Source organism: Miscanthus floridulus, chromosome 16, assembly GCF_019320115.1.
Source record: "Miscanthus floridulus cultivar M001 chromosome 16, ASM1932011v1, whole genome shotgun sequence".
Classification (NCBI taxonomy): Eukaryota; Viridiplantae; Streptophyta; class Magnoliopsida; order Poales; family Poaceae; genus Miscanthus; species Miscanthus floridulus.
Window position 1 is genome coordinate 88,111,592 of NC_089595.1, and position 28,000 is coordinate 88,139,591.

General features: G+C 43.7%; 2 protein-coding genes and 1 pseudogene across 12 annotated transcripts; 2 read left to right on the plus strand and 1 right to left on the minus strand.

Moving 5' to 3' along the window:
* The first annotated feature begins 152 nt into the window (after positions 1 to 152).
* Positions 153 to 8,499, plus strand: LOC136509881 (transcription factor TGAL5-like). Of its 11 annotated transcripts, none has more exons than XM_066504463.1 (16): positions 153 to 410; positions 1,719 to 1,871; positions 2,469 to 2,610; positions 2,705 to 2,851; positions 3,280 to 3,401; positions 3,718 to 3,800; positions 3,935 to 4,153; positions 4,916 to 4,963; positions 5,046 to 5,105; positions 5,185 to 5,262; positions 5,361 to 5,406; positions 5,487 to 5,758; positions 5,915 to 6,154; positions 7,662 to 7,807; positions 7,925 to 8,039; positions 8,113 to 8,499. In XM_066504463.1, exons 4-15 carry the CDS (start codon positions 2,724 to 2,726, stop codon positions 8,028 to 8,030), a joined length of 1,548 nt encoding a protein of 515 aa, XP_066360560.1. In that variant the 5' UTR covers positions 153 to 410; positions 1,719 to 1,871; positions 2,469 to 2,610; positions 2,705 to 2,723; the 3' UTR covers positions 8,031 to 8,039; positions 8,113 to 8,499. The 11 variants fall into 11 exon arrangements, with proteins under 11 accessions (XP_066360560.1, XP_066360559.1, XP_066360563.1 ...); XM_066504462.1 differs by having other exon boundaries at positions 8,197 to 8,499; XM_066504466.1 differs by having other exon boundaries at positions 3,721 to 3,800; positions 8,197 to 8,499.
* Positions 8,500 to 14,210: 5,711 nt separating this feature from the next.
* On the minus strand, positions 14,211 to 17,277 carry LOC136510986 (uncharacterized; annotated as a pseudogene).
* A 4,754-nt stretch (positions 17,278 to 22,031) lies between these two features.
* On the plus strand, positions 22,032 to 24,760 carry LOC136513130 (protein TRANSPARENT TESTA 1-like). The gene is made up of 2 exons (XM_066507117.1): positions 22,032 to 22,906; positions 23,789 to 24,760. The coding sequence occupies exons 1-2, from the start codon at positions 22,199 to 22,201 to the stop codon at positions 24,284 to 24,286; spliced, it is 1,206 nt and encodes a 401-aa protein (XP_066363214.1). The 5' UTR covers positions 22,032 to 22,198; the 3' UTR covers positions 24,287 to 24,760.
* The last annotated feature ends 3,240 nt before the right edge of the window (positions 24,761 to 28,000 follow it).

Consider the following 28,000-nt stretch of genomic DNA (forward strand, 5'->3'; position numbering starts at 1 on the left):
CAGGCCATGCTTGGCTGGGCCTCACCTAAGGCGGGCGAGTCACGTTGGCAGGACACGCTGGGCTGGTATGTCACAGCAACCTCGCGGGCCGAGGGGTTCGCACTGGGGTAAAAAAACCCGCAGGCACCACAACACAGCGGGCGGGCGGACGGCCCAGCAGCTGAAACGAAGCATCATCTCCCCTTGGTCGCCGTTGGACACAGCACCGCCGCTCCGCCGTGTCTCCCTTCCGTATGTAGAAAGCACACCGCCGGTGTGCGGTGCGCCATGCGTGCGCCACCTCAGTCCACAGCGGAAAGGAACCGAGTTCCATGGGCTCGTTCGCTTCTTCTTGCGGCGTCCTGCCTGCACCTCCACACGTATTCATCCCGTTCGCTATTGTGCCCCCGATCGCATTCGGTCATGGAAAGGTATGAATTTCATTCATTTCCGCAGCGAATTTTGTTGCGTTTGTCACGCTAGTGATATCCCAACCGAAATTAACATGGACATGCACGGATTTTGCGCATACCTTGCATTCCGCGTTTCCTCTGTATACTTATCCATTTTTTGGGCGTGGTGTTGGGGTAGTATCGTAGTAGATGAATTAGGTTGTCCACGAGTGGGCCAAAAATTTCAAAATGTTAGTTAAGAATCGAAATTGCCAATGAGCCTCCTAATTCGGCGAACTGGCATGCTTGAAGCAGTAGTGGTTGCAGGCTTGCAGCTGAGGAATTTGGATGTGCTCCAGCCTCCATCTAGCATTTTAATTCTGTTTGTAGCTTTCATTCACACAAAAAAATCCGTTTGTAGCACAATTTTGACGTGGTGTTACTATTGTGTTGTGATTTTTAGGAAGTAATGAACCATTGATTTTTTATTTTTTATTTTTTTTGTCATGACACGGACTTCTTATCACAACCAGCATGGATCCTCCTCTCCCCTTCAAAAAAATTGGAAAGAACTTAACATAAAAGGCATGGATCCACTCTCTCCTTTTTTTTTAAAGGACTCTCTCCCATTTAAAAAGTGGCAGATCTGAAACTGGACTAGATTGTTGTGGCAATCGAGCAGTTAGGACCATGCCTGTACGGAGCCATGGAGTGATTGTAAGCTGAACAAGTGATACAATGTTGATATATAATATAGTTCGGTGTTTGCAATAGCCATTTGCCACAGACAAATCCGTATTGGTTTATTGCCATTTTCTCTTGTTTAATTACATAATCTCACATGTCTATTTCTTTTTCTTCAAAGCATATCAGTATATTAAGAAGAGAGAGAGTTTACACGACTCGTACAACCCCTAGAAGAGCAAAACCATGACAAACAAAATCATTAGAAGAAAAAAATAATAAGCGACATAAAGGCTATATGCTATGGAGCTTTATATACCACAGTTTGGCCCCATTCCTAATATCCTGCATGGTGCTTTTGAAACTAGGCCGAGATATCTCAAACTAGGGTCAGATCTACATTCAAATTTGGTTGTTGAAATTTCCAGTACCCACTCCATGGATATTTGAATTTATATTTAGCTAGTATAAATTTCAATATCTAGCTATTCTCCACCATTCTTTGTAATTATTCACGAATGTTTAAAATATTGACAAAAAGTCACATTCTACTTCGAAAATCTCATACAAGAAATTCTGATAACTCGCTATTACCGAAAATAGTCCGGTTGCTAAAATATTGAATTCCTGGATTGCTGATACATTTCTTTTTTTTCCTTGCAGTAACCGCATGAGGTTGCCTAATGTTTGGTAGCAGGATAAGAGCATATAAAAGTCTCCTTTCTCCTAGTGCACGACATAAGTCAGAATAAGAAAAGCTTGAGCTTCAGCTAGGAAAAGGATTGAGCAAATCTGAGCAGACCTGAGAACTTTCCAGTGAGTATAAATGCACCTTTCCATAAAAAAAAAACAAAATATAAATGCACCTGCACTTCACCACACCGTACTCTTTTCAAATATACACGGCCCTACTTTATCCAAAGGGTTAAGCACTAATAAGTTAAATAACAGGCAACTTGGTTAGAACATATATTCTCATGTCCAATAGCATTTCCAAACAGAGAAACTAGGCAGTGCTGAAACGTCTGAGTTTCTCTTCAAGCGAAAATACTTATAGTACTCGAAGTCACGGTCTCATGGATAATGTCAAACAAATCCCGTTTCCTGCCCCCCAAATACTCTTGCATTGCAAGGATTTTCATTTTCGAATATGAAGGTGGATAAAAATCTAGAGCAACTTGCCAAATTTCAACCTTTATTTTCTAGGAAAAGATTTTGTGCCGTTCCTCCTCCCATCTCCATCTCCCCACTGATGTACCTGCTATCCCAGAGGAGAGGTCAGAGGGTAGCCAATGAGAAATCAGAGGTGGTTGCAAGAAGTAGGAGACAGAAATCCTGGCAATGGCCTATCACATCAGCACATCCCTACCTATTCCTCCTCGGCCCTCATTTCTCTATATCTTGTGAAAACAGAAAGAGAAACAGCCTCATAGGGCATGTTCTAAAGTACACAAGATCTTCCTTGGGGCACAGTAGTGTATGAAACCACAAGGGTGATTCAACTTACCATTGTCGGAGAGGACAAACAAGAACAGAAGGAACGGCCTACCATATGGTATTTATATATGCTCCTTCTATGGTCCTCTCTTGAATATATCAAACACATGTATATATGTGAACCTAGCTAGCTCACTTATCTTCCCTTGCAGTTGAGCTCTGCTCACTCTCATGGCGCAAGGTGAGGAGAGTTCGTGGTGCATGACAAGTAGTGATCATGGTAGAGCTGCATCATTCAGCCAAGCAATTGCATGTGGAACCCAAAGGCGTGCTTCTGCTGCACAACCTGCCAATTTCTTGTACTGCTTCTCCTTTCTACTCTATCCCTCACTCCCTCTGCTATTTCTCTCTTGCTCCTACTAGTAAATGCAAAGACAACACAGCTAAAGCTCTTTTTTGCACAGTTGCTATAAAATAGTGTTTCCCATATCCTCTTTCTAACTATCTTTATAACAAACTCTTCTGTATATATATTCCGAGCTTCCTCTCATTGGATTACACCTCTTCCCACAAACCAAATAGTTTCTTAATGCCTAAGGCCTTGATCCTGCAAGTGATCTTACCTTCCTGCTCCTCTTTTTAACCCTCATCCTTATCTGTACACCTCTGACCCTCACTTTCAGTCATTGCCTTTACCTTCTTGAAAATTTAAGCTTTTATCTGCTTTGCCTTATATTGCATATGGCTTTCATTGGTGCTGAACTCGCTGCACTACTGCTTGGTCCAGGGAGTTGCAACCTGCAGCGGCTCCTTATTACTTTGGTGAGTTGGAGGAGGCCCTTATCCATGGCACCCGTACTTCTGTTGATCATGGCGTGATCGGAAGTGATGTGGACACAGAGTGTAAGAGTAAGACTGCCTTTTTTTCTACACCTCTCTCCTTTAATCCAAACCTTAACCACCCGTGGAATCGGCTTCTTTCTTTGCTTTGCTGCCCTCCCCACAACACCGCAGTAGATAAGCACAGGGCAGCATGACTTGGCTTTTGCCTGGCCAAGCACAGATTAGCCATGACCAGATGCAGTTTGGATTGGGAGACAGCATAAATTGTGTGATCCCACAGGCTACAGAGCGGACACCTCGCTCCTCTCTTCTCTGTCCAATTTTGCTGCCTCTTGGAGATGGAGCCTTGAAAAGACCTTTAATTCCATTTGTATGTATGCAGCAGCTGGATACCTTGCTGCTAGGCCCCCCACACTGGAGATCTTCCCTTCATGGCCAATGAGTCATCTACAGCAGCCATACAGTGTAAGCACTGCTTCTGTTTCGTCATTTACAGTGCCCTACAGTTCCTTGCTGACCAAACCGGACAAAGGTGTTCTTGGTTAATTAACTGCTCACTTCCTTCTTCTGTCTGCTCCTCTTGATGAATTGCTGTGCAGGGTAACTCACACTCAGTAGGGAGCACCACTGACTCGAGCTCAGGTCAGAACAGTATGCCACAGACCGAGTTGGTGTCCCCAGGGAGCATGAGGGCTGACTCTGGGCAGCGGCAGGCGGTTTTGATGGTGACCGTTGATGACTACAACTACGAGCAAGGACTCGGAGCGGCAGCAACCACAGCTCCAATCTTTCAGCAGCATGCAGCAGGCCAAGACAAGGTAATAGCTAGTGACACAATGGTACTATGCTGTCTAGTCGATAGATTACTAAAGATTCTGGAGAAATTAAGTAAGCTTTACAATGAAACTAGTGCATATGGTATTGTCAGGAGCCATTAGAACAACTATTTTTTGGAAGCTTGAATTGGTTTGAAGGTTTTGAGATGCAGACAAGCCTTTGAATAGAGAAGTCACTGTTGTTGTTGTTGTAAAGTAGTATGTTTCTTGAACGACTGGAGAGTAGGTCAACCCTCAGAAAAGTAGGTAATATCATTTTTCAAATAGCATCTGGTCAAGGTTTATTCAAGGAAAAATAAAAAAACAAAGAAACCAAATGATGGTTGGGGGATGCTACTACCCTTCTGCCTCCATTGGGAAACACAGTAAAAATAGTTAAAGATGCTCTTCTGATGGCTTATGTCGTTGAGCTGCTGGAAATACCGTGGAATGGCGGGTGAAACAGGTAAAGAGCTGCTATCTAAAAGCAATAGTAAATAAGTATTAACACCCAACAGAAGATTTGAGCTCCAATATACTTACTTTCTTGATGCTGACTAGGTATCTTACTATAGAACTAGCGCCCTGTTCGTTTGGGCTTGTTTGGCTTATAAGTCATGGATGAAAGTACCGTTGGCTGGTTTGGTGTGAGAGAAAAATAATGTTCGTTGGCTGATAAGCTATGGCTTATAAGTCAAATACGACCAAGCGAACAGGCTGCTATTGTACACTGTTCTAAGCTACCTTTTTGGTGTTCTGGTGCAGGGAAAGCATGGATCCACAAGAAAAGACGGCAAGCTGTTAGACGCCAAGGTTTGGTAACATTTGCTAGCGTTCTCGCATGGCACTACAGTTTTGCCGTACTCTTAATCTCTTATATTATTCTGAAATTTAGACTGAGAGGCGATTGGCTCAGAACAGAGAGGCTGCAAGAAAGAGCAGGCTGAGAAAAAAGGTGCAAAGCAAAGTAGAGAAAATGCTTAGATCAACTGGTACCATATATCTAACAAAGATTAAAAATTGTTCAACTTCAGGCCTATGTACAGCAGTTGGAGACAAGTCGGATTAGGCTTCAGCAAATTGAACAAGAGCTGCATGGAGCACGTTCACAGGTCCAAATTCTCTAGAAGCCTCAGGAGACAGGACATAGAACATTTGATCTAGTATTTGCATAGTGTTACCATTTGGTGTAATGTTAAAATGGTTTCAGGGTCTGTTTCCGGGAGAAGGGGGTGCACCTGGAGATTTGAGTTCAGGTAACCATCTCATTCAGCACCTCGGAACAAAGCCTCACCATCCAACCGTCAAGGTCTTTGATTTGTATGTGTTATTACAGGCGCTGTGATTTTTGACATGGAGTACGCTCGGTGGTTAGAAGATGACAGCAAGCACATGACGGAGCTCCAGGCCGTGCTGCAGCCTCAAATTATTGATGCGAACCTGGGGGCCATTGTTGAAGAGTGCATGCGGCACTATGATGAGCTGTTCCACCTGAGGGCTATGCTTGCAAGATCCGATGTGTTCCACCTGATGACTGGCTTGTGGGCAACGACGGCTGAGCGATGCTTCCTCTGGATGGGCGGCTTCCGTCCTTCTGAAATCCTCAAGGTATGTAGGTGTTAAACTCATGCAAAAGCACCCTTCTTTTCTCTCTCTCTCTCTTTCAGGGAAAAGCACCGAGTTTTTCTCCAAACGAACAGCACAGTTTATTATCAGCACAATGTCATTAATTGCTGAGTCTTTCTCTGTTGGTTTTGTGATCAGATGCTGATACCACAGCTTGATCCTCTTACGGAGCCGCAGCTACTAGGGATGTACAATCTGCAACGGTCGTCGGAGCAGACTGAGGAGGCGCTTGGGCAGGGGCTTCAGCAGCTGCACCAGTCGCTGGCGGATGCAGTGGGCGCTAGTCCTCTCGGTGACGGTGCAAATGTCGCCAACTACACTGCTCTCATGGCCCTAGCACTCGACAGGCTCGACACCCTCGAGAGCTTTTACCGTCAGGTCAGTTTTTACTCTTCGTTCCATATAGGTGTCGCAACGAGCTTAAACCCATTGTAGCTTGACTAACCACGCTTAGCACTTTAGGGCCTGTTTGGTTTCCATAAGTCAGGTGACTTATTAAGTCAGGTGACTGAAAACCAGTGACTTATAAGTCATGTCTGTTTGGTTGTAGATGACTTATAAGCTCATTAAAGGTGTGGACCCCACGTAGAAAAGGGTGACTTATAAGTTTTAAGCAGGGGTGAACCAACTTAAAAAGCAGGGGTGACTTATAAGTTGGTGGTGTTTGGCAAAATAAGTCACTTATTTCACTTTTTAACTTATAAGTAGGTGACATATTTGGAACCAAACAGGCCCTTAGATTGATAGAAATGTAATGCTACAATTATTTTGAAGATAAAATTTTTAGTCCTCAGTTCGCTAACTGTAAAATAAATGTTGCCTTTCTTGCTGGATAGCAGAAAGCTAGCTACATATATTATCTTAAAATGTAACGTAGCCAACTTGGCATGCTTAACCCTCTAAACATGCAGATAAACATCATTAGCACTTTCCACCATTCATCATCAATCTGTATATATATGTGCACCTATCCGTTTCTATATTAGATGCTTTCTCGAGGAATTGGTAATAGGGCCCCAGCAGAAGCAAAGGTTCTTTTCTCCTATCACATAAAACAAATGTATACTCGTAGACATGACCACCTATCCCTTTCTATGAAAAGCCAGAGTAAGAATGTGATGGCCACCTTACTACAGAATTATGAATGAACTAATAATACATCTGCCCTGTTCCTATTTCTGACCATATATATATATATATATATATATATATATATATATATATATATATATATATATATATATATATATATATATATATATATATATATATATATATATTATCCCTCTTTGCTCTCCCTTGTATTTTGCTGGTTGTTGAACAGATGCACGAGCATATATATCCAAAAGACCTTTCATGAGAGTGGAAACCATGATAATATGCATACTTAGGATAGGATAGGTTCTACTATAAGGTCAAAAGAGAATGAGTCTATATATATAGCCGAAACAGGGCCTGTTTTGTTGCTTGCTCAGACAAGTCTACTTTCTCAAACAACAATCCAGACCATTAATTTTGAGTGTTTGATGGCTATAATTTATTGGTAAGCAACCAGACATGTCTTTAGACTATGCAACAGCAGTAAGCTAAGAAGCTTTTCACTAGACTAGGGAGGATCTGAGCGTCCATGTATTACTCTTATGACCATCTAGGGCACCCGCTAAGACATGTTGTATACTTTAATACAAAGCGTGCAAACCTGCCTGTCTATATCTCGTGCACGAGCACGGGCTTTCCTGTCACCAGCATCAGGCCGCAGCTGCCAATTATTTGCGTTCATGAATGCGACGTGTCGAGCCGTCCAAGCTAGGAACTTCGGATATGGAGACGTGAATGGCTATCTGACACCTCGTTCATCGTTACTCATGACGACGTGGGAGTGCAGGCGGACAGTCTGAGGCAGCAGACGTTGCACCAGATGCGGCGGATCCTGACGACTCGCCAGACGGCTCGGTGCTTCCTCTCCATCAGCGAGTATCACCGCCGCCTCCGCGCCCTCAGCTCCGTCTGGGCGTCCCGCCCTCCAACCGAGTAAGGCCGAATCCTCCATGAACCCAGTGCATCACGTCACGCCTCTCACTCTTCTTGGCAAGTTGGCATTGACTCGATCTTGTCTTGGCAAATTAAAATGACTCTTCTCTTTGGCAGGAGCGTCGTCGCCGCCACCGACGCAGAGAATGTCAGCCCTACAGGGACGACGAGCGAGCAAGCTCTCCGTCCGTACCACCACCAAAGCCACTTCCCTGGCTTCTGATGATCGAAGGTCCGTCACGCCTCATTAACATATTCATGCATTCATCGAGAATGGAACATGCATCATCATCATATATCACTAGGAAAAAAGAGGACAGAAAGGCTCTGCTCTCTCACTCTCTTTCTCCACTTGTCTTTGTTCCGCTGGCTCTTGAACTCAACCAAAGGTTAGCGCCTCTGAAAAGTTCTGTGCAAAGAGAGGCCGAAAGAGACTAGGAGGGCGCGCAGGTGGGAGTGGGACGCCGACGTGTTGCTGCGCAGATGCTGATGGTACCATGTGTCGCTTTGTGGGTAGTTCCGTTTCAGAAACAGGCGGAGAGCAGCATGTAAACCATCCGAGAGCGTGAGCGTGACAAAAGGCCGAATGGATGAACATTGAACCATATCCGGTTCGTGTAATAACATATTAACAATTTGGCCAGACATACGTACGTTGCTTATTTACGATGCCTTCAGAAAACAAGCTTGCCTTTCCTGACTCTTGAATCTTGATGATTGATACTCCTATATCTACTACGGACTAGGTGCAGAGACGTACAGTCACGGCGCGATTATATTAGTTTACATTTACCGTTTCGGCGGTGTACCACGTGTCGAAGGGAGCAACCCGGTGCGGCCCTAACTTTTTTTTTTTGTGTCGAAGAACTAAAAAGTAGTGAGAAATTGAAGAGTTGCAATTACATAAGAAAAGCTAATGTATCAGATAAAAAGAAAGCTTTCATGGTTGGCGATATCGAAACGCTATTCTGGAAGGATCCTCATGCTAAAAAAGAAGAACTAGATTTTCCGGAATTGGATGAGGAAACGATGACAAATCTTCGAGAAGCAGAAAAAGCGGCTTCAAAGTCCAAAAATTATGAAACTTCGTTATAAGATACAAAACACCATGATCTACAACTATCGTCATATGAATTTTGGAGTTTGAAAACTTTAAGATACCCAAAACAAGCCTGTAATCCAATTGAACTTTTCTAATGACACAACAACAACAACAGATAACTAAAACAAGCATGATTAGAGTCGGCTTGTTTGGTATGGCTTCTAAAGTGCTCCTCTATAGGAGCCGGAGAGGAAGAAAATTATATGGACCCTAGGTCCGATCTAAAACATCATCCGTGAGACCCCTGCTTCTATGGCTGCCACGTGGTGCTCGCAAAAAAACATCAAACGTCTGCGGTGAGCTGGTGCTATGGTAGAATCTAAAAAGGCTTGAGCGATTGAGCCCTTAACTCACGGAGGCAGGTGCTGTGGTGAGCTGGTGGACGTGCGATTCATTTACCTAGCCACGTGTCAACATCATTAAGGGGGCGCACGGTAGATAAAGTGGACCCTGTGTCCACTGAATTTTCTTCCACCGGAGAGGTGTAGTCACAAGATGCAGCTCCTCCTCCAGATCTTAAACGGCTTCGACTCCTCTACCATTCACCAGAAAGCAACTCATCATAAAGTTTTTGGTATATATGGCTTCTCCAAAGAAACAGCTGCATGAGCCGGAGACGTGCTGGACCGGCCTTAAGCATCTAGAGACATAATATACACCATTGTAAAAATTATGAATTTTCCTACAACTTCCATGTGAGCGACCATGTTTAATTTTTGAGGGAGTTGTGAGCAACCAGGTGCGTTTAACAGCGTTTTTCGTCAAGGGACAGCAATTTCCATTTACTTGGCGACATCCTTTTCTTATATGGATATGGAGAATAAATAAATACTGGGATACGAGTACGATTATGGAATTCGAAATAGTCTGGTCGAGACTCAATTATGGTGACCCCAGATGTCGCCGTAGTTCAAACCGCCTACAGAATGGGCCGCAAGCCTGTTTAACCCATTGGAATTCCTACGGTGGCCCCTTTCTGGTCCAGTGGTAGCAGCCCAACACATTAGGTCCGATACAACGCCAACACCCTTAGCGCACCTAACATATATCAGTGGGGGCCTGCCCGACGGCCGACGCGGCCCCATTTTTCTCGTGGGCGGAAAAGAAGGCCGCGCTTCCCTACCCAGCGTACCGACAGATTGTGGCTGGGCCTGGGGCCGCTCAACATGGCCAGCATGCCGACCCGGCGACCCGATTCACACAAGGTAACTTGCCACCGCGCGGCGCGTGACCCCCCAGGAACGACCACCCCGGCCGCCGTTTTCTCACGCCGCCGCTCGCGCGCGCGGCGATAGATCATCAGCTGCGCGAGTTAATTCGTGACCCGTTTAGCGCCGGCGGCGGCGGCGAAAGATTCGGCTGGTATTAAAGCCGGCTGATGCTGTTTTGTTACGAGAGAAAAATATTGTAGCTTCTGCCGGGCGCCGGGGTCGGTCATCCAATGGCGACCACACACCGCCACAAACAACACGCCGGTTGACCCAGCTGACGCGCGCCCTGTGGACTCGACTCGACCGAGAGTTTGACATCTGCTCGCTCTCCCGATCGCCCGCTGGATTCCGCCACTCCGTTCCGTTCATCGGTCGTCCACCAATACGCTACCACTGCGCACGGTACTGCGACCTCCACTTCGAAAAGAGGGGGCCCGGCCCCACCACCCTATATATATAGCTCACCAAGTTAGAGCAACCCACTTATAGATAGATACATCGATTTTCAGCTGGCCCCTTTCTAGTCTTCTACATATGTATGCATATACACGCTAAACTAGATTTTCAGCTGGCCCCTTTTTAGGCCTTGTTTAGTTCTACCTCAATTTTTAAAAAGTTGCTATAGTACCTGTCACATCGAATGTTTGCGGCTCGTGCATGGAACATTAAATGTAGACGAAAAGAAAAACTAATTACACAGTTTGGTGGGAAATTGCGAGACGAACGTTTTGAGCCTAATTAGTCCATGTTTGAACACTATTTGCCAAATAAAAATGAACGTGCTACAGTAGTCCCAAAATCCAAATTCATGGAACTAAACAAGGCCTTAGTCTTCTACATATGTATGCATATACACGCTAAACTAGCTGGCGCGATCGGGGGGCTGGTAGCCTACAGCCTGTTCGGTTGGCTGGTAAGTACTGCTTGCTGGTTTGTGAAGAAGTACTGCTGGCTGGTTTGTGTGAGAGAAAAATATTGTTTCGGTTAGAAATTTACGATCATTTACGACAAGTCACAGTCAAACGAACAGTCTTCTAGTCTGGTACTCAGTACTCTCATATACATGCATCCATGTCAAACGAGCTGACTGTTCTGTGCCAGTGCCATGATGGTTATATCCTTTTTGACGAAGTCTATATGTGTGGCTTGTTCTAAGTAAAGCGGTTAAAGTTGCATCAGGTATGCGTCGGTGACGACCGGCGACTTGAATATTTGGCGCCTTCTCATGATGAAAATTGGAAAACCACGTTCAAGTAACTTGGATTTTCGAATAGCTTGTTGATAGAGGTGTGATTGATGATCTATCGGTGATGGGAATTTAACTCCTTCAGCGTGCCCACTGCGACTTACAATCGTATATGGTAGATACTAGACAGGGGAACCCAGAATCCTGAATTACCTTGAGAGCCAAAAAAATTTCTTGAGTGCCAAAATAAAATCACCAAGAAAAGTATAATTTCCTTGGCTGGGGACGTAGACCTCCAAGAAAACGCATATTCTTGAGCGCTAAACCAAACCGCCAAGGTAATTGCTCATTTCTTTGGGTGCTATTTGAAACCATCAAGATAATTCATATTTTCTTGGGTGCTATGTGAAACCATCAAGGAAGTACTCAGAGCTTTGAAATTCAATTTTTTTTTTGAAATTTTCCAAATGATCTCAGATGGAGATACAACCTAAACCAAAGCTATAGTATTCAACGAGATCTAAAACTTTTTAGTTCAAGTTTTTACGTTTGAAATCATTTAGGATCTAAAATATTCATTTCAAAATTCAATAAAGTGAATACAAAAGAAAAGAATAAATTCACTTAGTCGCAAGTAACTTCGAGGTGTAGTGATAAGTGTGCTTCACGGGAAGCCACGCTTTTAGTTGTTACTTTTTGCTTTCTTTATATTTCCTTGGAGGTTGTTGGCCCTCAATGAAACTAATGTTACGTCTATATACATAGCAAATTCGATATACCAAAAAAGTCAAAGCAACTTATAATTTAGAACAGAGGGAGTAGCAAATATGCCCGCGCATTGCAACGGTATGTTAAATTTGTTGCACGGTGCTAGTGCAAATGATAATGATCTAGCAATTTTTGTTGGATCTAATTATCTTTAGCCCAATCTTAAACTAATAATTTTCAAGGCCCATAACAAATGATAGTGCAATAAAGAATTAATCCTACATGAGAAATTGATAGGAAATTGACTCAATTTAAATGTGTACCATTTTGTGTAAACGATGTGAGTTTAAGAGTACATTTGGTAGGGATTCAGATTCTCACAGAAATATTTTGGATCTACATTCTCTAAAGAAATGTTTCACACAATGAATCGCTTCGGAGATCGTTTGGCTGGTTGGATGGATTTTGATTCACAAAAGATGAAAAACCATATAAATCAAAAGATTCTTCAAAAAACACAGAACTTTTTGTTGGTGAAGAACTATTTAAATAAAACCCATTTTTACTTGTTTGGCTTAAAAGTGCTAACTAAAAAATATGGTTGGTAGTACAGAGGGAGGTTATAAATAGATCCAGACAAAAACTGGCTCATTTTTACTTGTTCCATTTAAAAAGTAGTAACTAAAAACATGGTTGGTAGTACAAAGGGAGGTAAGAAATGGAATCAAACGAAACAGGCTAGCTTTCGTGTGTTTTACTAACGTAGGCAAAACTCCCCGAATGGTGCCGCTATTTCTAGGATCGAAATGAATCACGAAGGAGCATTTAGCAGCATTTTCGGTGTTCCGCATGAGGAGCGGAACTGACCCTCATGTCCAAACCCTCCCTATGAAAGATGAAAGACAAGACACACGCCCGCACGTGCGCTGCAATGCGAACGGGCTCGGGCAGCCTAGCCATGACAGGAGTCATGAATGGAAAGGGTTTTATAGGTCCAAATTCAAAATAAGGTGAGGGTGAGGGACAACGAGCTAAGGGACAGAAGACTGTGTGGCGGACAGACATGAGAAAAATGAGAGACGGAAGAAATAAATTTACCGCTTTTTACATTAGTTATAGACAACTTGCATGTTATGAGTGTATGAAAAATACATAATGCAACTATAATATATATAGTCTTAGATTTGGCCTAGGCTCTCATAGTTTTCTGTGTATTTATTTTAGAAAGAAACGAAGATGTTCATTTAGTCATTCGGAGCAATGCTAGTTAACGACGAGTTGTCTCTGATAATTTTGTCAATATCACGAGACTAAGATTTTAGAAGATATTGAAAGAAACAACACTACTAGAAACCAAAAATTTCCTGTCGGTAAAAAACCGACAGAAAAAAGCAAAAAACCGACAAGCAAAATCAAAAATATTTTTTTCTGTCGATATAACGACAAGAAAATTCCGACAGAACTAAAGCGATGTCGGTCGTATTATTTTACTGTCGGTTTAATATTTTTCTTGTCGGTGAGCGTAGACAGAAAAATTGTGGGTCATCAAGTCTAGAATTTTGTTTCTGTCGGTAAATGACGACTGGAAAAATATGTGTACCGACAGGGAATAAAATTTCCTATCGATGTTGAACCGCCAGAAAAAATTAACTCGTACCGACAGGAAATTCTGGTTTTTCTGTCGACGGAACCGCAACAGGAGAATTACAGTTTTCCTATCATCCTCTTCCGACAGTATAATTACAACGTACCGACAATAAATAATTATAGTCACCAGGCCATAGAAGCACCTCATTTATTTATAATTTCATACGATATTCATGATAACAGTATAGGCACAAACATGACATCTAATTCTATAAGGTTTTCAACTAGAACACAAATATATTGCATTAATTTGTCATCATCCACATGCCATACATATAGATTAGATGCCCACAGTTGGCATGAACAGCCACAAATTAAGATGCCCATAGGTCTTGCATCCACAGCTATATAATTAAGATGTCCATAGGTCTTGCATCCAAAGCTACATAAATAATAATTTCACAAAAGCATCAACTAGTTGATTGTCTTTCCCAAAAACTGGCATTAACTTGTTGGCTGCACCTTTACTATCTAAAGGTTAGAAGTGGCAACTACCAACAGCTTCTACAAACACAAAATGACATTATCTGTTTGTGATGACTCCCACTTTCATGCATAGTTTCGGTTCAGTGTTTCCAATGCAGCTCTGTATGCGGCATTGAGATTGTCTTCATCGTGGCCATATGTGGCATTGTCATCATTGGTCGATTTCGAGCCAACATAAGAAGAACTAGTGGCCTATACATATATGAAGAGAAATATTAGTTAGATTGTTACAGGTAGTAGTAGTAATCTTCCAGCAGCCAGTAGGTAAACAAATTCCAGAACAGTGCTACCTATTTTTAGGGAATCAGATCTATGAAAATTAGGCCTTAGTCCTGCACTCTCTCCATGAGTAGATCTGAATGTCTGTGCTTGCTTAGTTGCTTTCCTAGAGTTTTTTTTGTTGCGCTTCTCCATTTTTAGATATGTGCTCACTTACTGATTGAAATTGAGCCTAGCTAGTTAGCCTTTCCTGCTGTACATTGATTTTCAGTTATGTCAGCTTCTTTGTTGGATGCCATTCATGACTAGATGCCTGCTGCCAGGTTAGCTTTGGCCTTTGGGGCATGTTTGGACACGTGCAAATGGGATAAATAACTAGTTAGCTTGTGAATTGTGAATTGGGAACACTTTCTGCTGAGTATCTTAGTAATTGTATTATTCAGACAAGCGCAGCTAAAGGAGATGGTTGTATTAAAAAATTTCGTGGTGATTGCATCTGCTTAGAACTGGACATGGAGTATCTCACACATCAAGATTGCATCTGCTGCTCCTTTCTGATAGAATAGAATGCAATGATAAATACTAAATAGTTATAAATGGATTGTTAAATAAATGGTTGCATAGTATATTGTAGTTTGCTCAACAAATTATTTGTAGTTGCTTATTAAATAGTTGTCTAAAGTTTGCTCATTAAATTATTTGTAGTTGCAGGATGTCATCCGCTGCATCTAATCCTTCTGGTTCCACTAGCAAACCCATGATCCAAAAGAGGAACTCTAGTGACATTGAGTGGGAGTATGGAGTGTTGGTGGATCCAAACAACTTGAATGTGATCAAGTGCAAGTATTGTGGCCTACAGGTGACAGCAGGAATACATAGGCTAAAGCTCCATATTGCTAGGATTCGTGGCGAGGTTAATATATTATATCTATTCTCTATCAAGCCATGATTCTATATTCTTGCTGAGAACTTAATGTTTCTTTTTTAAATAATAAATATGCAGGTTAAACCTTGCAAATTATCGATAGAAAAGGATAAAGAAAAGTGCAAGAAAGTCGTAGATGACTCAAAAAAGGCTAAAAAGTCTAGGCTTACTCAACAATAAGAGGTTAGAGATGTTGTGGACCTTGATGGTGCGCCGGATGCTGATGAGGACACCAACATAGCAGAGGTAGAAGAGTTTGATGCGGCTGGAGGGAAGACCATTAGGAAAATAGGGCCTATGGATAATTTTACAATGCCTCTTGATCAAGCCTCCATTGCATAAGGCTGTTTATTTTTTGAATCCATATTACAGCTACAATGATGATTCCATCTTCAATAATGAGGAAATCATGGATGGATTCTTCACTGTTGTTGAGACCTTTTACCATGGTGACTATGACAAGGAAAACAAAGTGCTCAATGAGGAGCTATGCAAGTTTAGAGAGAAACAAGGTCACTTTGGAAAACCTGTAGCAAAGGCTGGCTGCAAGCAATATGATTTCAACCCAGGTAATTCTGCAGTACATTGATATACCTTGCTATTTTCACTTGTAGCAACATGCTTTTCCATGCTAGAATCTGCTGCAACATTTTTTCCATGCTAGAATTTGCATCAACATTTTTTCCATGCTAGAATCTACACCTTCTAATTTAGTTCAGTGTAATTTAAGTTGATATAAAACCTGGCTGTAAGGACTAATTCTGCAATAATTTGATATACCTTGGTATTTTCACTTGTAGCAACATGGTGGACAAATTATGGAACACAGGTTCCAACTCTGCAAAGAATGGCCATAAGGATTCTTTCTTTAACTTCTAGTGCTTCTGGATGTGAAAGGACTTGGAGCTGTTTTGAATCTGTAAGCCTCCCGACTCTTTGTGCTTCTATAAACTCTAATTATGTCTATATAACTTGTGATTTCAGACTGTTAACTAAAACTAAATTTGCTTATGCAGAATCATACAAAAAAAGGAACAAGCTGACATGTGAGCGTCTCAACCAACTTGTATTTGTTCAATACAATAATAGGATGAATGCAAAAAAATGAAGGCTAAGAAGAATCAGAACATGGATCCTCTTTTGGGAACCGAAGCAACTAAAACTCAGGGATGGCTTGTTGAAGGTGGTGATGAAGAGGATGGTGAGCCCGTTTCTGGGCTAACATGGAAATTAATTGAAGAAGCTTGTGGAGTTGAGAAATGTGGGAAACTTTGTCGAAGTGCAAGGTTGGCCCAAATGAGAGATGTTAGTGATATCAACTGAGTCCCGGTCCATGGGAACTGAACCAATGCAAATATCTACCTTACCATTAGTACTCAATTAATTCAATTTAAGTCCAGACGCAAGAATCAAGATGAGGCCACTTCCTCACTGGTAGACTGCATGTTGCCATTTTAAATACCACATCAAAATTATAGCCATTTTATAGAAAAGATAATAAGTTAGGCTAGTTGTACTCACAATTGCTTGCGCTGTTGCTGCTGCTGCTGCAAGTTGTGAGGATGCCTCTGAAATTTCCTGTCCCGCTCCTAAGCATCGACAAAGTGCCTATAGTGAATACATTAAATATTTCATATTTTGAAAAATGGTTTGCCTGTAGAAAAAAAAACTATCAACACACATACTTACCATTGTTAGATCTATAGCAACCTTGCCTTGCTGCATCGCACTATCCTTCTCTTTATGTAGCCTTGCATTTTCTCATCGTAGTTCTGCATTTTGTTGGGCCAATACTTTCATTGAAACTAGATTTGATTGACTCACATTATTCTCCTTCGTAGCTGCTCTGACATCAGCTGCCCTAATAGCGCCATATCCTATAGCAAAGCGCCCATGGGTGGACAAACCACCTGACACGTCGTACAACACCTTTGCATTCAACTCTTGCTCATGTTCTGGCCCTTGCCCTTGTTCCACCTCTTCCATATCCTCATGCTCTTCATGCTCCCCATCGTCTTCATGTTCTTCATGCTCCTGTGTAACCTTCTTAACCCCTGCTATATAGTCATCCTACAAGCAATTCCAAGTAATCATGTTGTGATGCTACCAGGGTACTAGCTTAATCTAAAAATAGGAAATTTAATTGTCCTTTAACCATGACAAACAAATAAGCACTTTAAGCATTGCTAACAGTGAAACTGTGGAACAACCAAATATTTAAAAGTGGCATGCTTTCATGTTACATGAAGAGACAAACAGGATACAACTGTAACTTCAAGGTTAAAGTTTAGATTCATTTCTAAAACAAACTATGTCAAAGCATGTGTCCCATTGTTCTTTTGGACCAGATGGAACGAAGGTCGGTTACAAATCATAGCTAAATCTACTCTAGCTTTCACATTATCTTTGGTCTTACTACCTATGTCAAAGCATGTGTTCCATATGGCTTCACTCACATTCTTTTCATTGTGCATCACATCAATATTATGTGGAAGAAGTAACTTAGAGAAATATGGAAGCTGCCTAAAGCAAAGTATATGTGTTCAATTGTGCAATTTACCAAAGGTGTCATCACCTGCAAATCTGGTCACGTTGGCCTGGAGTTCCTCCCCTGTCAACCTCCTAGGTGGCTCTTCCAACACCCTTGTGTTCTTATGAAATGCATTAGCTTGTTTCCTAAACACATGATCCATAGGCAAGAAGCGCCTATGACAGTCAAACCAACAAGCCTTATGACCATTACGGAGTTGGAAACCTAGGCAGCCATATCCACACGGACATGACAATCTACCATGGGTGCTCCATCTAGCGAAGTCTCCATATGCCATGAAGTCATGTACAGACCAATGGTATGCTGCCTTCATTTGGAAGCTACGTTTTATGGAAGCATAGATTGTGTCAACCCCTTCCCACAGTGTTTTAAATTCATCAACTAAGGGCTGCATTAGAATGTTCAAGTTTTTACCAGGATGCTTAGGGCCAGGAACAACAAGGGCAAGAAATATATACTCTGTCCTTAAGAGTGTTCCAGGAGGTAGATTTAATGGCGTCACAAAGACTGGCCAGCATGAGTACGGGGCAACATCTCTACCAAATGGTGTGAAACCATCAGTTGCTACAGCAAGCCGCACATTTCTTCTATCCCTTGCAAACTCTGGAAAGTCTTCATCAAATTGCTGCCAAGCTTCTCCATCACAAGGGTGCACCATCTTACCAGACGTTGATGGACTAGGTGCCCTCATTAGCTTGGCTGTATCCACATACGCATACAACCTTTGCAGCCTCTCTGTGATGGGTAGGTACCGCAGAACTTTGCATGGAACCTTTGTTCGGCGGCCTTCCTCATACCGGTTGGCACCACAAACATCACATATCTCTTTACTTGCGTCATCTTTGTAGAAGAGCATGCAATTGTTATAACAAACATCAATTTTCACATATGGCATGCCAAGACCCTGTAGTAGTTTCCTTGATTGGTAGAAGTCATTAGGTAAATTAGAATCTGGAGAAAGAAGTTCATGTATTATGCCTATTATATTATCATATTCAGCAATTGACATGTTGTGTCATGACTTTATGGCAAGCAAGCGAGCCACAACAGATAACCTAGAGTGTGTGGTCTTCTCATGCACCAACTCACTTGCACTATCAACCATCCTATAAAAAGCTGTGGCAAATGGTGTTGGTTGCTCATCTACTATAGGTCGATTGTCCCAGCTAGATCAATCAGCATTTGATCCATTTGATCAACCTCATCAAAACCCTCCCCATTTGCTATGCTATCACCTCCATCATGCCCAATATGAGTCTCCCCATGCTCCGTCCATGTTTCATAGCCTTCCCTAAAATCATGCTTGCACAAGTGCATCTCTATAGTATCCCTTTTGAGGTTGAAATAGTTTCGTCACATGGCACAAGGACACTTGATGGTGTCATTTGTAGTTATCTCCATAATGGAAAATGCATGGTCCAAGAATTGAGTGGTTTGATTAATCCATTCACTAGAGGGCGCTTTACCACGCTGCCAGCCACTATACATCCAAGTGCGGTGTGACATATTAACTAGCTGTATTTGAAAGATTAAAATCGGTAGGAATCACATTGTTTTTATGTTGTAGTGTTTTAGAAAAAACAGGACAAACACACAAAGTAACAAGCAGATCCATAGAGCACCTCAATCAAAGCACACAATATCAAATTTAACCAAGCACATCACTGTTCTACTGATTTTTTGACACATTAACTAACCATCAACAAAAATATTCATATGTTAAGATTAAAAAAGAGTGAACTAAAGCTACCTGCTTCTCCATACACTCTGTGTAACCCTCAAAACATAGTGCTGAAACCCTAGTTTATATAGGTGTATAGCAAAAACCATACACCTCTTGAGAGAGTACTTTATAATAGTTTTTTTATTAAGAAAAAAACAAATAATCCAAGCTGAGTGTGGTTGGTGACAGACACACTTCCCACCCCAACAGTAAAGCTAGCTCTATAAAAGACCAGCCCCATGACCTCAAAAATCATAGTAGCCAGATCTAGAAGTGAGCGACAGGCTCAAACATAAACTAGGAGATAGGTGATGTCGCTGGAAGATAGTTTCAAGAAGAGGGTAGCCAAGTGCCGCAGGGAACATGACATTATTTACAAGCAGGTAATCATCGGCTGGTTGGTCATTTAATTAAAATCTGCTTCACTACGGTTGATTGAATAATTAATAGTACGACTTCAAGAGAACGACAAAGAATTGAGAATACTAAATCTCCATATGTGTTTATCTGTGCAATTGCTGAAACTCTGTGTATACCTCAAACATGTTGCAGATCATATAAATTGTACATTTTACTTATTCAATAGGCCAATTAACTGCAGCAAAACGAGAAAGAAACAATGCTTACCCTTTGAGGTGGAAGTAGCAAAATCTGAGTCGATGTAACAGGCTGCTCCCGCTCCTTCACTGCGGGCTACTTTGGCTCCTTTGTAGTGTTTCTCCTCCACCTAGGGCTCCGTCACGGGCTCCTCTGACTGCAGATTCATGGTCACAAACACCTCCAGAGGCAGATCTGGGGATTAGGGTTATGGGTTTAAGTGAGTTGGTCGTGGGATTGAGGATCCCATGAACACAACAGTAGTAGAGACCGAAGAAGAGGATAATACCTCAAATGTAGCGGCAGGGGTGCGAGCCGCCGCCTTGGGTCGAAACGAGGGCATTTGGAGCGGACGGCGGCGCGAGGCCCGGTAGGATGGGCTACGCGAGGCCTGGCACCCGAGCACCCTGGCGACGCGCGGCCAAGCGGCGCGCGCGGGAGAGGGACGGCGTACGGCGGCGTGAGGAGAGGGGCGGCGTACGGGCGGCGCGTGTACGCGAGAGAAGCTGGCGGCGTGGTAGGGAAGACGCGAGCTCGCGAACTGTGGAGCCGCAGCCTCACGGGGTCACAAGCCCCCTCATGATGCAGGCATGGGTATATCTCTTGGGAGTTTTTTATTTTTTTATTAGCCTGAGTCACTGGGTCACGTACGAGCAGTGGGCCTCTTTTTTTTTCCTTTTGGCGCTGGAGGCTAGACCGGATTCCTTTTGGGTTTTCGCTTGGCACCGGATGTTCGGACTGGCGACAAATTTTGGCGCGTTGATTTTTTCTCATAATTTTCCTGTGTGTTAGAAAAATACCGACAGAAATAATTTGTACCCGATAGAAAATATATAATTTTTGCTGTGTGTACCAAACATACCGACAGGGTATTTACAATTTTTTTGTCAGTGATAGAAACCGACAGGATATTTAAAATTTTTCTGTCGGTTTTATAATTTTCCTATCGTTTTTCTCTACCCGACAGGATAAAGTTAATTTTTTTGTCGGTTTCGTTTCTACCGACAGAGAATTTTTTAACTTTCCAGTAGTGCAAGCAGGAGGTTGCTTGGTTTATTGGCTAGTATTGTATAACCTTGCTAAGCGTTATTTGAATATGTTGCCTAACCACCTTAAGATTTTTTTTTTTTTGATAAACCACCTTAAGATTTGAGTAGACAAGTTCTGCCTCGCTAGCCTCAGATAGCCGAACCAGCTCTTCTAGCTAGGTAAGGTTTTCGTGCTCCGTACCAGCTAGATGAGGCCATGCAAAACGAGCCACACGTCGAGATAACAAGCAAGCAAAGGTCTTCGAGTCCACCTGCATACTCCTCCCTCCGTTCCGAGTTACGAGACGTTTTGAATTTTTGAGATTTATAGCTTTTGCTATGTATCTAGACGTAGGTTATATCTAGATCCGTTGCTAAAATGTCTTATAACTTAAAACAGAGGGAGTATTTTCGTTTGGGAAAGAAAAAACTAATTCTATCTGAATCGGTTGTTGGTAGGCACACGTATTCTCGCAGCTGGCCAGATATAGGCGCGTTGTCCTACGCGATTGACCCTCGTCACGTTCCCAAAAACCTAGTACTTCCCCCCTTGTGGAAAGCTAACAGTACCCCGCAGCACAGTAGAGAGCACCCACGCCGCAACTGGCCCCTGCGCCGGCCGGGGGCTGTCGTGCTCTAGGGATCGCATGCGGATGCCCAGATTTCGCTGCTGCTCCCACCGTTCACACGCCACCGCCCGCTGCCTACCTTGCTTACCTCGTGTGTGCGTGTGCGTCGACACCGGCCGCGTACGTAGTACCTGATGAGCCCTTCCAACCTTCAAAAGGCCGCACACAGCACGCTCCAAAAGGGCGTCATATAAGGAGAGCAACACCAACGGCGCACCAACCTCACCATTTCCCTCTCCCTCCCCTTCTCCCCGGCCGTGACATGCACGCCTTGACATAGACGGCCCTCTCGTTTCTTCTTCTCCACACCACCAAGACCGGCATATATAAAGCAGCACAAACACTTCTTGCGCTGCCGAGGGAGCAAATTGATCGATCTATGGTGTTGAGGGCTTGCGCGGTAATGGAGGGTACTTTCAGCGTGCCGTATTACGAGTGGCTCAAGCCACGGTCGTCACCGCCGCCGTCGCCATCCTCCTCCTCGTCGACGTCCTCGATGACGCTCTCAACGCCATCGATCGACCAATTAGCCGTCGATGATGGCCATGATGAGCGCCACGCCATGACGTGCTTGCCGCTTCTTGGTAGGCTTGAAGGGAGGGCAACGACTCCTGATCGTGGCCATAACCATAATCCTATCAAAGAGGAGCTGATGAGCAATCTCGCTACCACCGGCGGCACGCGGGAGGAAGAGGCCGCCGGTGTTGACCTGAACATCGGCTTGCCGCCGGCGGCGACTGGGGGGTGCTATAGCTCTGAAGAGGCGCCCATGGACGAGGAAGACGACGATGAGGAGGAGGAGGATTTCGAGGAGGAAGAGGACGACGACAAGGCAAGGAGGCATGAGAAGTGCAAGGTGGAAGAAGAAGCAGGCGGCGGAGAGCAGCAACAGCACGGTGAGATGATGGTGGAGTCCGATGAGAGATCCGATTACCTGCGCGTGGGTGGGGAGGAGGGCATCAAGGGCTTCATCGGCAGCCGCGGCCGGCGGTACTGGATCCCGACTCCGGCGCAGATACTCGTCGGGCCAGTGCAGTTCATCTGCCATGTCTGCAGCAAGACATTCAACAGATACAACAACATGCAGGTGACTTATTAGCTCATACTACTACCTATCATGTCTCATTTGGAGCACTTTTTTAATTGCTATCGATCTCTTTATCCTCTCTTCCTCAATCAGAGTTATTTTCTGTTTCCAAATGCGTTGAATGCCTTTTTTGCAAAAGAAAAGCTGTGAGTGCTTCTTCCAAGTTCCAAGTACAAGTGCTACTTGACTTCATTTAAATTAACCATTTGATTAGTTAGCACTCTTGAGTGAGATAGGGGCAGAAAATGCATTCAGAATCTAAGATTTTAAATTAATCACGCCAGTCCCCAGCTGCGCCTAATAATTGAAGCATGTGGATCATGCATATTCCACAGAAATTTGTACGAGAGCTTTCCAATTGGGAGAAAGTGGGCTATATATTGCCTCGTCTTGCAGCGATCAGCTGGGACATGCGATGCGAGGTGGCCATAGGGCAAAGGTGTACTCGTAGAGGAGTGTGTGCAAACTGAACAGGCATGCATGGTAGAGACTAGAGACCGACAAAATGGCTGGCATCTCCTACTTGCATGCTCAAGCTTGCTGTAGAATGACCTAGCAGGTAGCTAGCAAGTGTTTCATGTGTACCCGCAAGGAATCGATCAGATGAAAAAGACGAGGGGGAATTAACTGATTAAACCCCACTACCTCGCTCTTTGCCGACATATCACACTTCATTCACACACATTTTCCCTTCATTGTCTCCAACATGATGACAAGGACAAATCCGTTCTAGTGCTGCAACGAACATATTCGTCGTTTACTTAACTTCACGTTCGTTGATTTTTAACACGCCTGATGCTAGGATCTATATATTTTCCTTCATTTATATATGTATGTATGTACATATATATGGCATCTCAACGCTAGCTGTTGCATGAACAGATGCACATGTGGGGCCACGGGCGCGAGTACCGGAAGGGCCCGGAGTCGCTCAAGGGCACGCAGGCGTCGACGCTGGCGCTGCTGAAGCTGCCGTGCTACTGCTGCGCGCCCGGGTGCCGCAACAACGTGGCGCACCCGCGCGCGCGCCCGCTCAAGGACTTCCGCACGCTGCAGACGCACTACAAGCGCAAGCACGGCGACAAGCACTTCGGCTGCCGCCGCTGCGGCAAGCCCTTCGCCGTCAAGGGCGACTGGCGCACGCACGAGAAGAACTGCGGCAAGCGGTGGTTCTGCGCCTGCGGCTCCGACTTCAAGCACAAGCGCTCCCTCAACGACCACGTCCGGTCCTTCGGCGGCGGCCACTTCTCCGTCACGCCCGACCAGCAGGCGGCCGCCGCCACGGCTGTCGTGCCGCCGCCGCTGATGAAGCCCAAGGAGAGGATCATACGCTTCGATCAGGGAGCGGCGGCATGGAATGGAGCCCACGCCCATGCATGACATCAGACAGGTTATTAATTAACAGGACGTACGCGTATATATACAGGCAAGAGTTCTTACATCTCAGTTCGAACATGATTATGCATACTACTCTCCTACTTGGATTGGGGGCGTACATAGACAGAAATAAGACTCGAGATCGAGTTTGCTTTGGACTTGGAGGCTGTGAAGTAGATGAATTTTCTTCCGAATTAGGGCTGTTCGGATTGGAGGGGATATATAATTAGTTTATCCCCCCAATCTTTATGGAGAATGGTTTATCCAGACAAGCCACAGCAAGAGCTTCAGAGACTGGTACGGTTATTGTAGCTATATTTGCAAGGGAGAAAATTTCTCAGCTTCACATGCCGATATTTAGGCAACCATTGTATCATCATATAATGCATGCATGCAGCATGCATGACATGACTTTATGAAATTTAGTGCACATGTTAATTATCTAAGATCAGTCCATGGTGTAAGTCATTCGCAGAATTATCCTGTTTTTAATTATTTTTCTACATGAATTTCATCTTTCTCATGCTACCTTTTCATCAGTTTCTCATGCAGTTTAATTAAATTTTTTTTTGAGGAATGCAATTTAATTATATTATGGACCGTCATCTCTCAAGAGGCAAAATAACAACCTTTATGTACCACCCCAATACATATGGATTGATGTGAATCCGACTACATCCAAATAAAGTCTAAAGCTACGAAATTGCACGTTAGTAACCAGATGAAAATAAAGCAAAATAACTTTGTCCATGTTGGTAAATTTCCCGGCATGGCTATTATGCAAAAAATTCGACATGATTCCGTCTTACCAGGAGACGATGTCTATATTGTGGTCCAACAGGCCACGCAAGTTTATTATCTCCCATATGCGTTTGTTTGGATGGGATGTAAAAAAAATAAAAATACTGTTTTCAATCATTTTGCCGAGTGCAATGGCCATAACACTCGGCAAAGTGACCATCTGGGAACTACCTGGGAACATGCTTTGCCGAGTGCCACGGGCCAGGCACTCGGCAAAGGTCGCCACTTTGCCGAGTGTCTTCTCGGCGACAATCGGCAAAGTGGCCACCTTTGCCGAGTGTCTAAGTCAACGGCGCTCGGCAAATCGGGTACCTTTGCCGAGTGCTTGACCTTGACACTCGGCAAAGCCACCGTCACGGTGGCGCTCGCCGTCACGGCTACTTTTCTTTGCCGGGTGCTCGATAAAGTGCACTCGGCAAAGAGGTCTTTGCCGATAAACTATTTACCGAGCGCCCTTTACCGAGTATAACACTCGGCAAAGGCTTTGCCGAGTGCCTCAGGCACTCGGCAAAGAAGCTGAATCCGGTAGTGTATATATACGAGCTATTTTAGAAACCTTGAACACCACAACTAGGTATTTTGGCACCAACTAGGTGCTAGAGTAAGATGTAGCTCACAAATTGGTAATGGTGCAACCACTTACATCTAGTGACAAGAAGCATTATGAAGATATTGATTTAAGAGCATGAGTAAAACATCGGATACAGTCACATACTATTTTGCATTAGGCTTGAATAGCAACGCCTAGGCACATAATTGCGTAGACCTCCCACTAATTTATTCTAGATATAGCATGCTCTAGGATGACTTTACATGAGTCTTGGTCTAGTGTTTCATGTCGTCTCTACTACCTAATATTGTTGCCTCTCTTTTCTCTAATAACCTTGGCAGCCTCGTTGCTAGTAAAATGGAGTGAGATCACGTCTTTGTCATAGATGTACATATATGTAGCATTGTTTGTGTTCCTAGCAGCTAGACCGATACATATGCACCCTAGAGTGAAGATGTTTGGTTAACGAAAGAAGAGTAGGATGAATGAACCCTAGAACTCACTGAATTGGTTACTAAGTTATGACTAGTCATATGCCTTGTTAGACAAGACAAGGGACTAGTTTGACCTAAAGGTGAAATTTTAGGGGCTCAAGTGGTCGACTGGCTTAATATATAGTTATTAGGGATGCAAACGTGAATTTAAGGGACGAAGATTACTGTTCTGCTATATATGTTAATTATTTTGAGGCAGTTGTGGGGCAATATATATAGGATCATGCATGTATATTCCATAATTGCTTATAGGAAGACTCACCACCGATGTTGTTCAATCTAAATCGAACAGTACATACCTCCGCGCGGTTGAGAAGTGCAACTCCAAGACATGCAAGATTTGCTACATCCAGTTAAGGTTTTTAATGGCATGTGCTTCCTTCGTCCCAAAACAAACAACTTTCTAAAAATTTTCAGGTAGATTATATTAAGAACGTTGTCAAAAGACGCATACGGCATCATCTCCTTTCCTTTTCCGGAGGACATCTCCTGGATCTGACAGTTATTATTATTTATACATGCCTCCGTGATTAGCTTCCGTATTGAAAGATAGGGTCCCATGTTGTTGTAGAATATTATTTTTGGGACAAATTTTAAGCCCCATAATGCTATTATTTGGATGGATGGAGTATGTGTGAACAGATGCCGTATATACTGCATGAGTAGGGTATACGTATAACATATACCTACAGTTTGTTGATCTATTAATAATAAACGAGCAATCAACTGCTGATTAGCTGCTTCTCTCCACACAACCGCTATTAGAATACTGTAAAAAAATATGCACAAAATCTGAATGGAGACTGCAGATCAGGGGTGGGTGTGTACTACAAGTAGAATGTTGATTTATTTGCTTAAGTATATGCATATAGGACCCTGCGCTATATAATTAGCGGGCAGGTATCTGGCTATCTACTTTTTAATTTTCCTCGCTTTCTTCCTGTGGGCGCGCACGCTTGTATATTCATGATCAAGTTCTTCAACGTTCGCGAAGTCACATGTGTCGCAAGCAAAGCGTATAAAGCGAGTCAAGAAAACGACGAATGCGCTTTGCACGCTCGCGGATTAAACAGATGCTGCGCACATATATATATGCTATAAATAATCAAAGGATAAACCACACATACAAGGGCTAATATACGGCTCGATCAACTCTAGATCGACCCGCGGGGTAAACCTCAAAGGCTAAAACTATGCAATTTTTGTGAAGGGAAGGGAAAATTAGTTACTTGAGCAGATGGAATTAAATGTGGCGCGTGCCCTTCAAAGTCGTGTGCAGGATAGGTGATATGGTAGCCTTTTCGACCAAGTCCAACTTTAGGGCTCCTTGGATTGGACGACCAGTGAACCAGATGGATGGATCTCACACCTTGATCGGTTCCAACCTTGACGTAGTGTGCATTGCATCCATCTAGTGGGGTGGTCGAAAGCTAGCTAGGTAGCTAGCATAAATGGAGAGAGAAATGTACTAAAGCTATTGTTGTTAGACCGGCCGGGAGACTCGACGACGAAGATAATGTAAATTAGTGTTCGCTGCTGCCGGCGCGCACGTACGCCGTGTCACAAAGGTATATGTGCTGCCGGCCGAGGAAATAAAGGTACGTAGTGGAGGGAGGAGGACCTGGCGATCGAGGGTCGTCTGAACACCCCACCCTGGGCGACGACGACGATGGATGAACGGAATGTCAAAAAGGCGGCGCGAGAGCGAGAGGCCTGTCGAGGGACAGCACCCCGAGTGCGACGCCGACGCATGTAATGTGCCCGCGGTTTGCGGTAATTAAGCGCGCGCGCGCGGGCCGGGGAATATGCACGCGTCATTGCCATGCCATCATCTATCGCCGCGCGCCACCACCTGCGTTTGTCGGCCGGCAC

Excerpts from the sequence above, each read along its gene's own strand:
- LOC136509881 (XM_066504463.1), top strand. The coding sequence starts at position 2,724 with ATGGCGCAAGGTGAGGAGAGTTCGTGGTGCATGACAAGTAGTGATCAT. Across the intron at positions 4,964-5,045 it reads GCAAGCTGTTAGACGCCAAG|ACTGAGAGGCGATTGGCTCA; the intron begins GTTTGGTAACAT and ends TCTGAAATTTAG. Across the intron at positions 6,155-7,661 it reads TCGAGAGCTTTTACCGTCAG|GCGGACAGTCTGAGGCAGCA; the intron begins GTCAGTTTTTAC and ends GTGGGAGTGCAG.
- LOC136513130 (XM_066507117.1), top strand. The coding sequence starts at position 22,199 with ATGGTGTTGAGGGCTTGCGCGGTAATGGAGGGTACTTTCAGCGTGCCG. Across the intron at positions 22,907-23,788 it reads ACAGATACAACAACATGCAG|ATGCACATGTGGGGCCACGG; the intron begins GTGACTTATTAG and ends TTGCATGAACAG.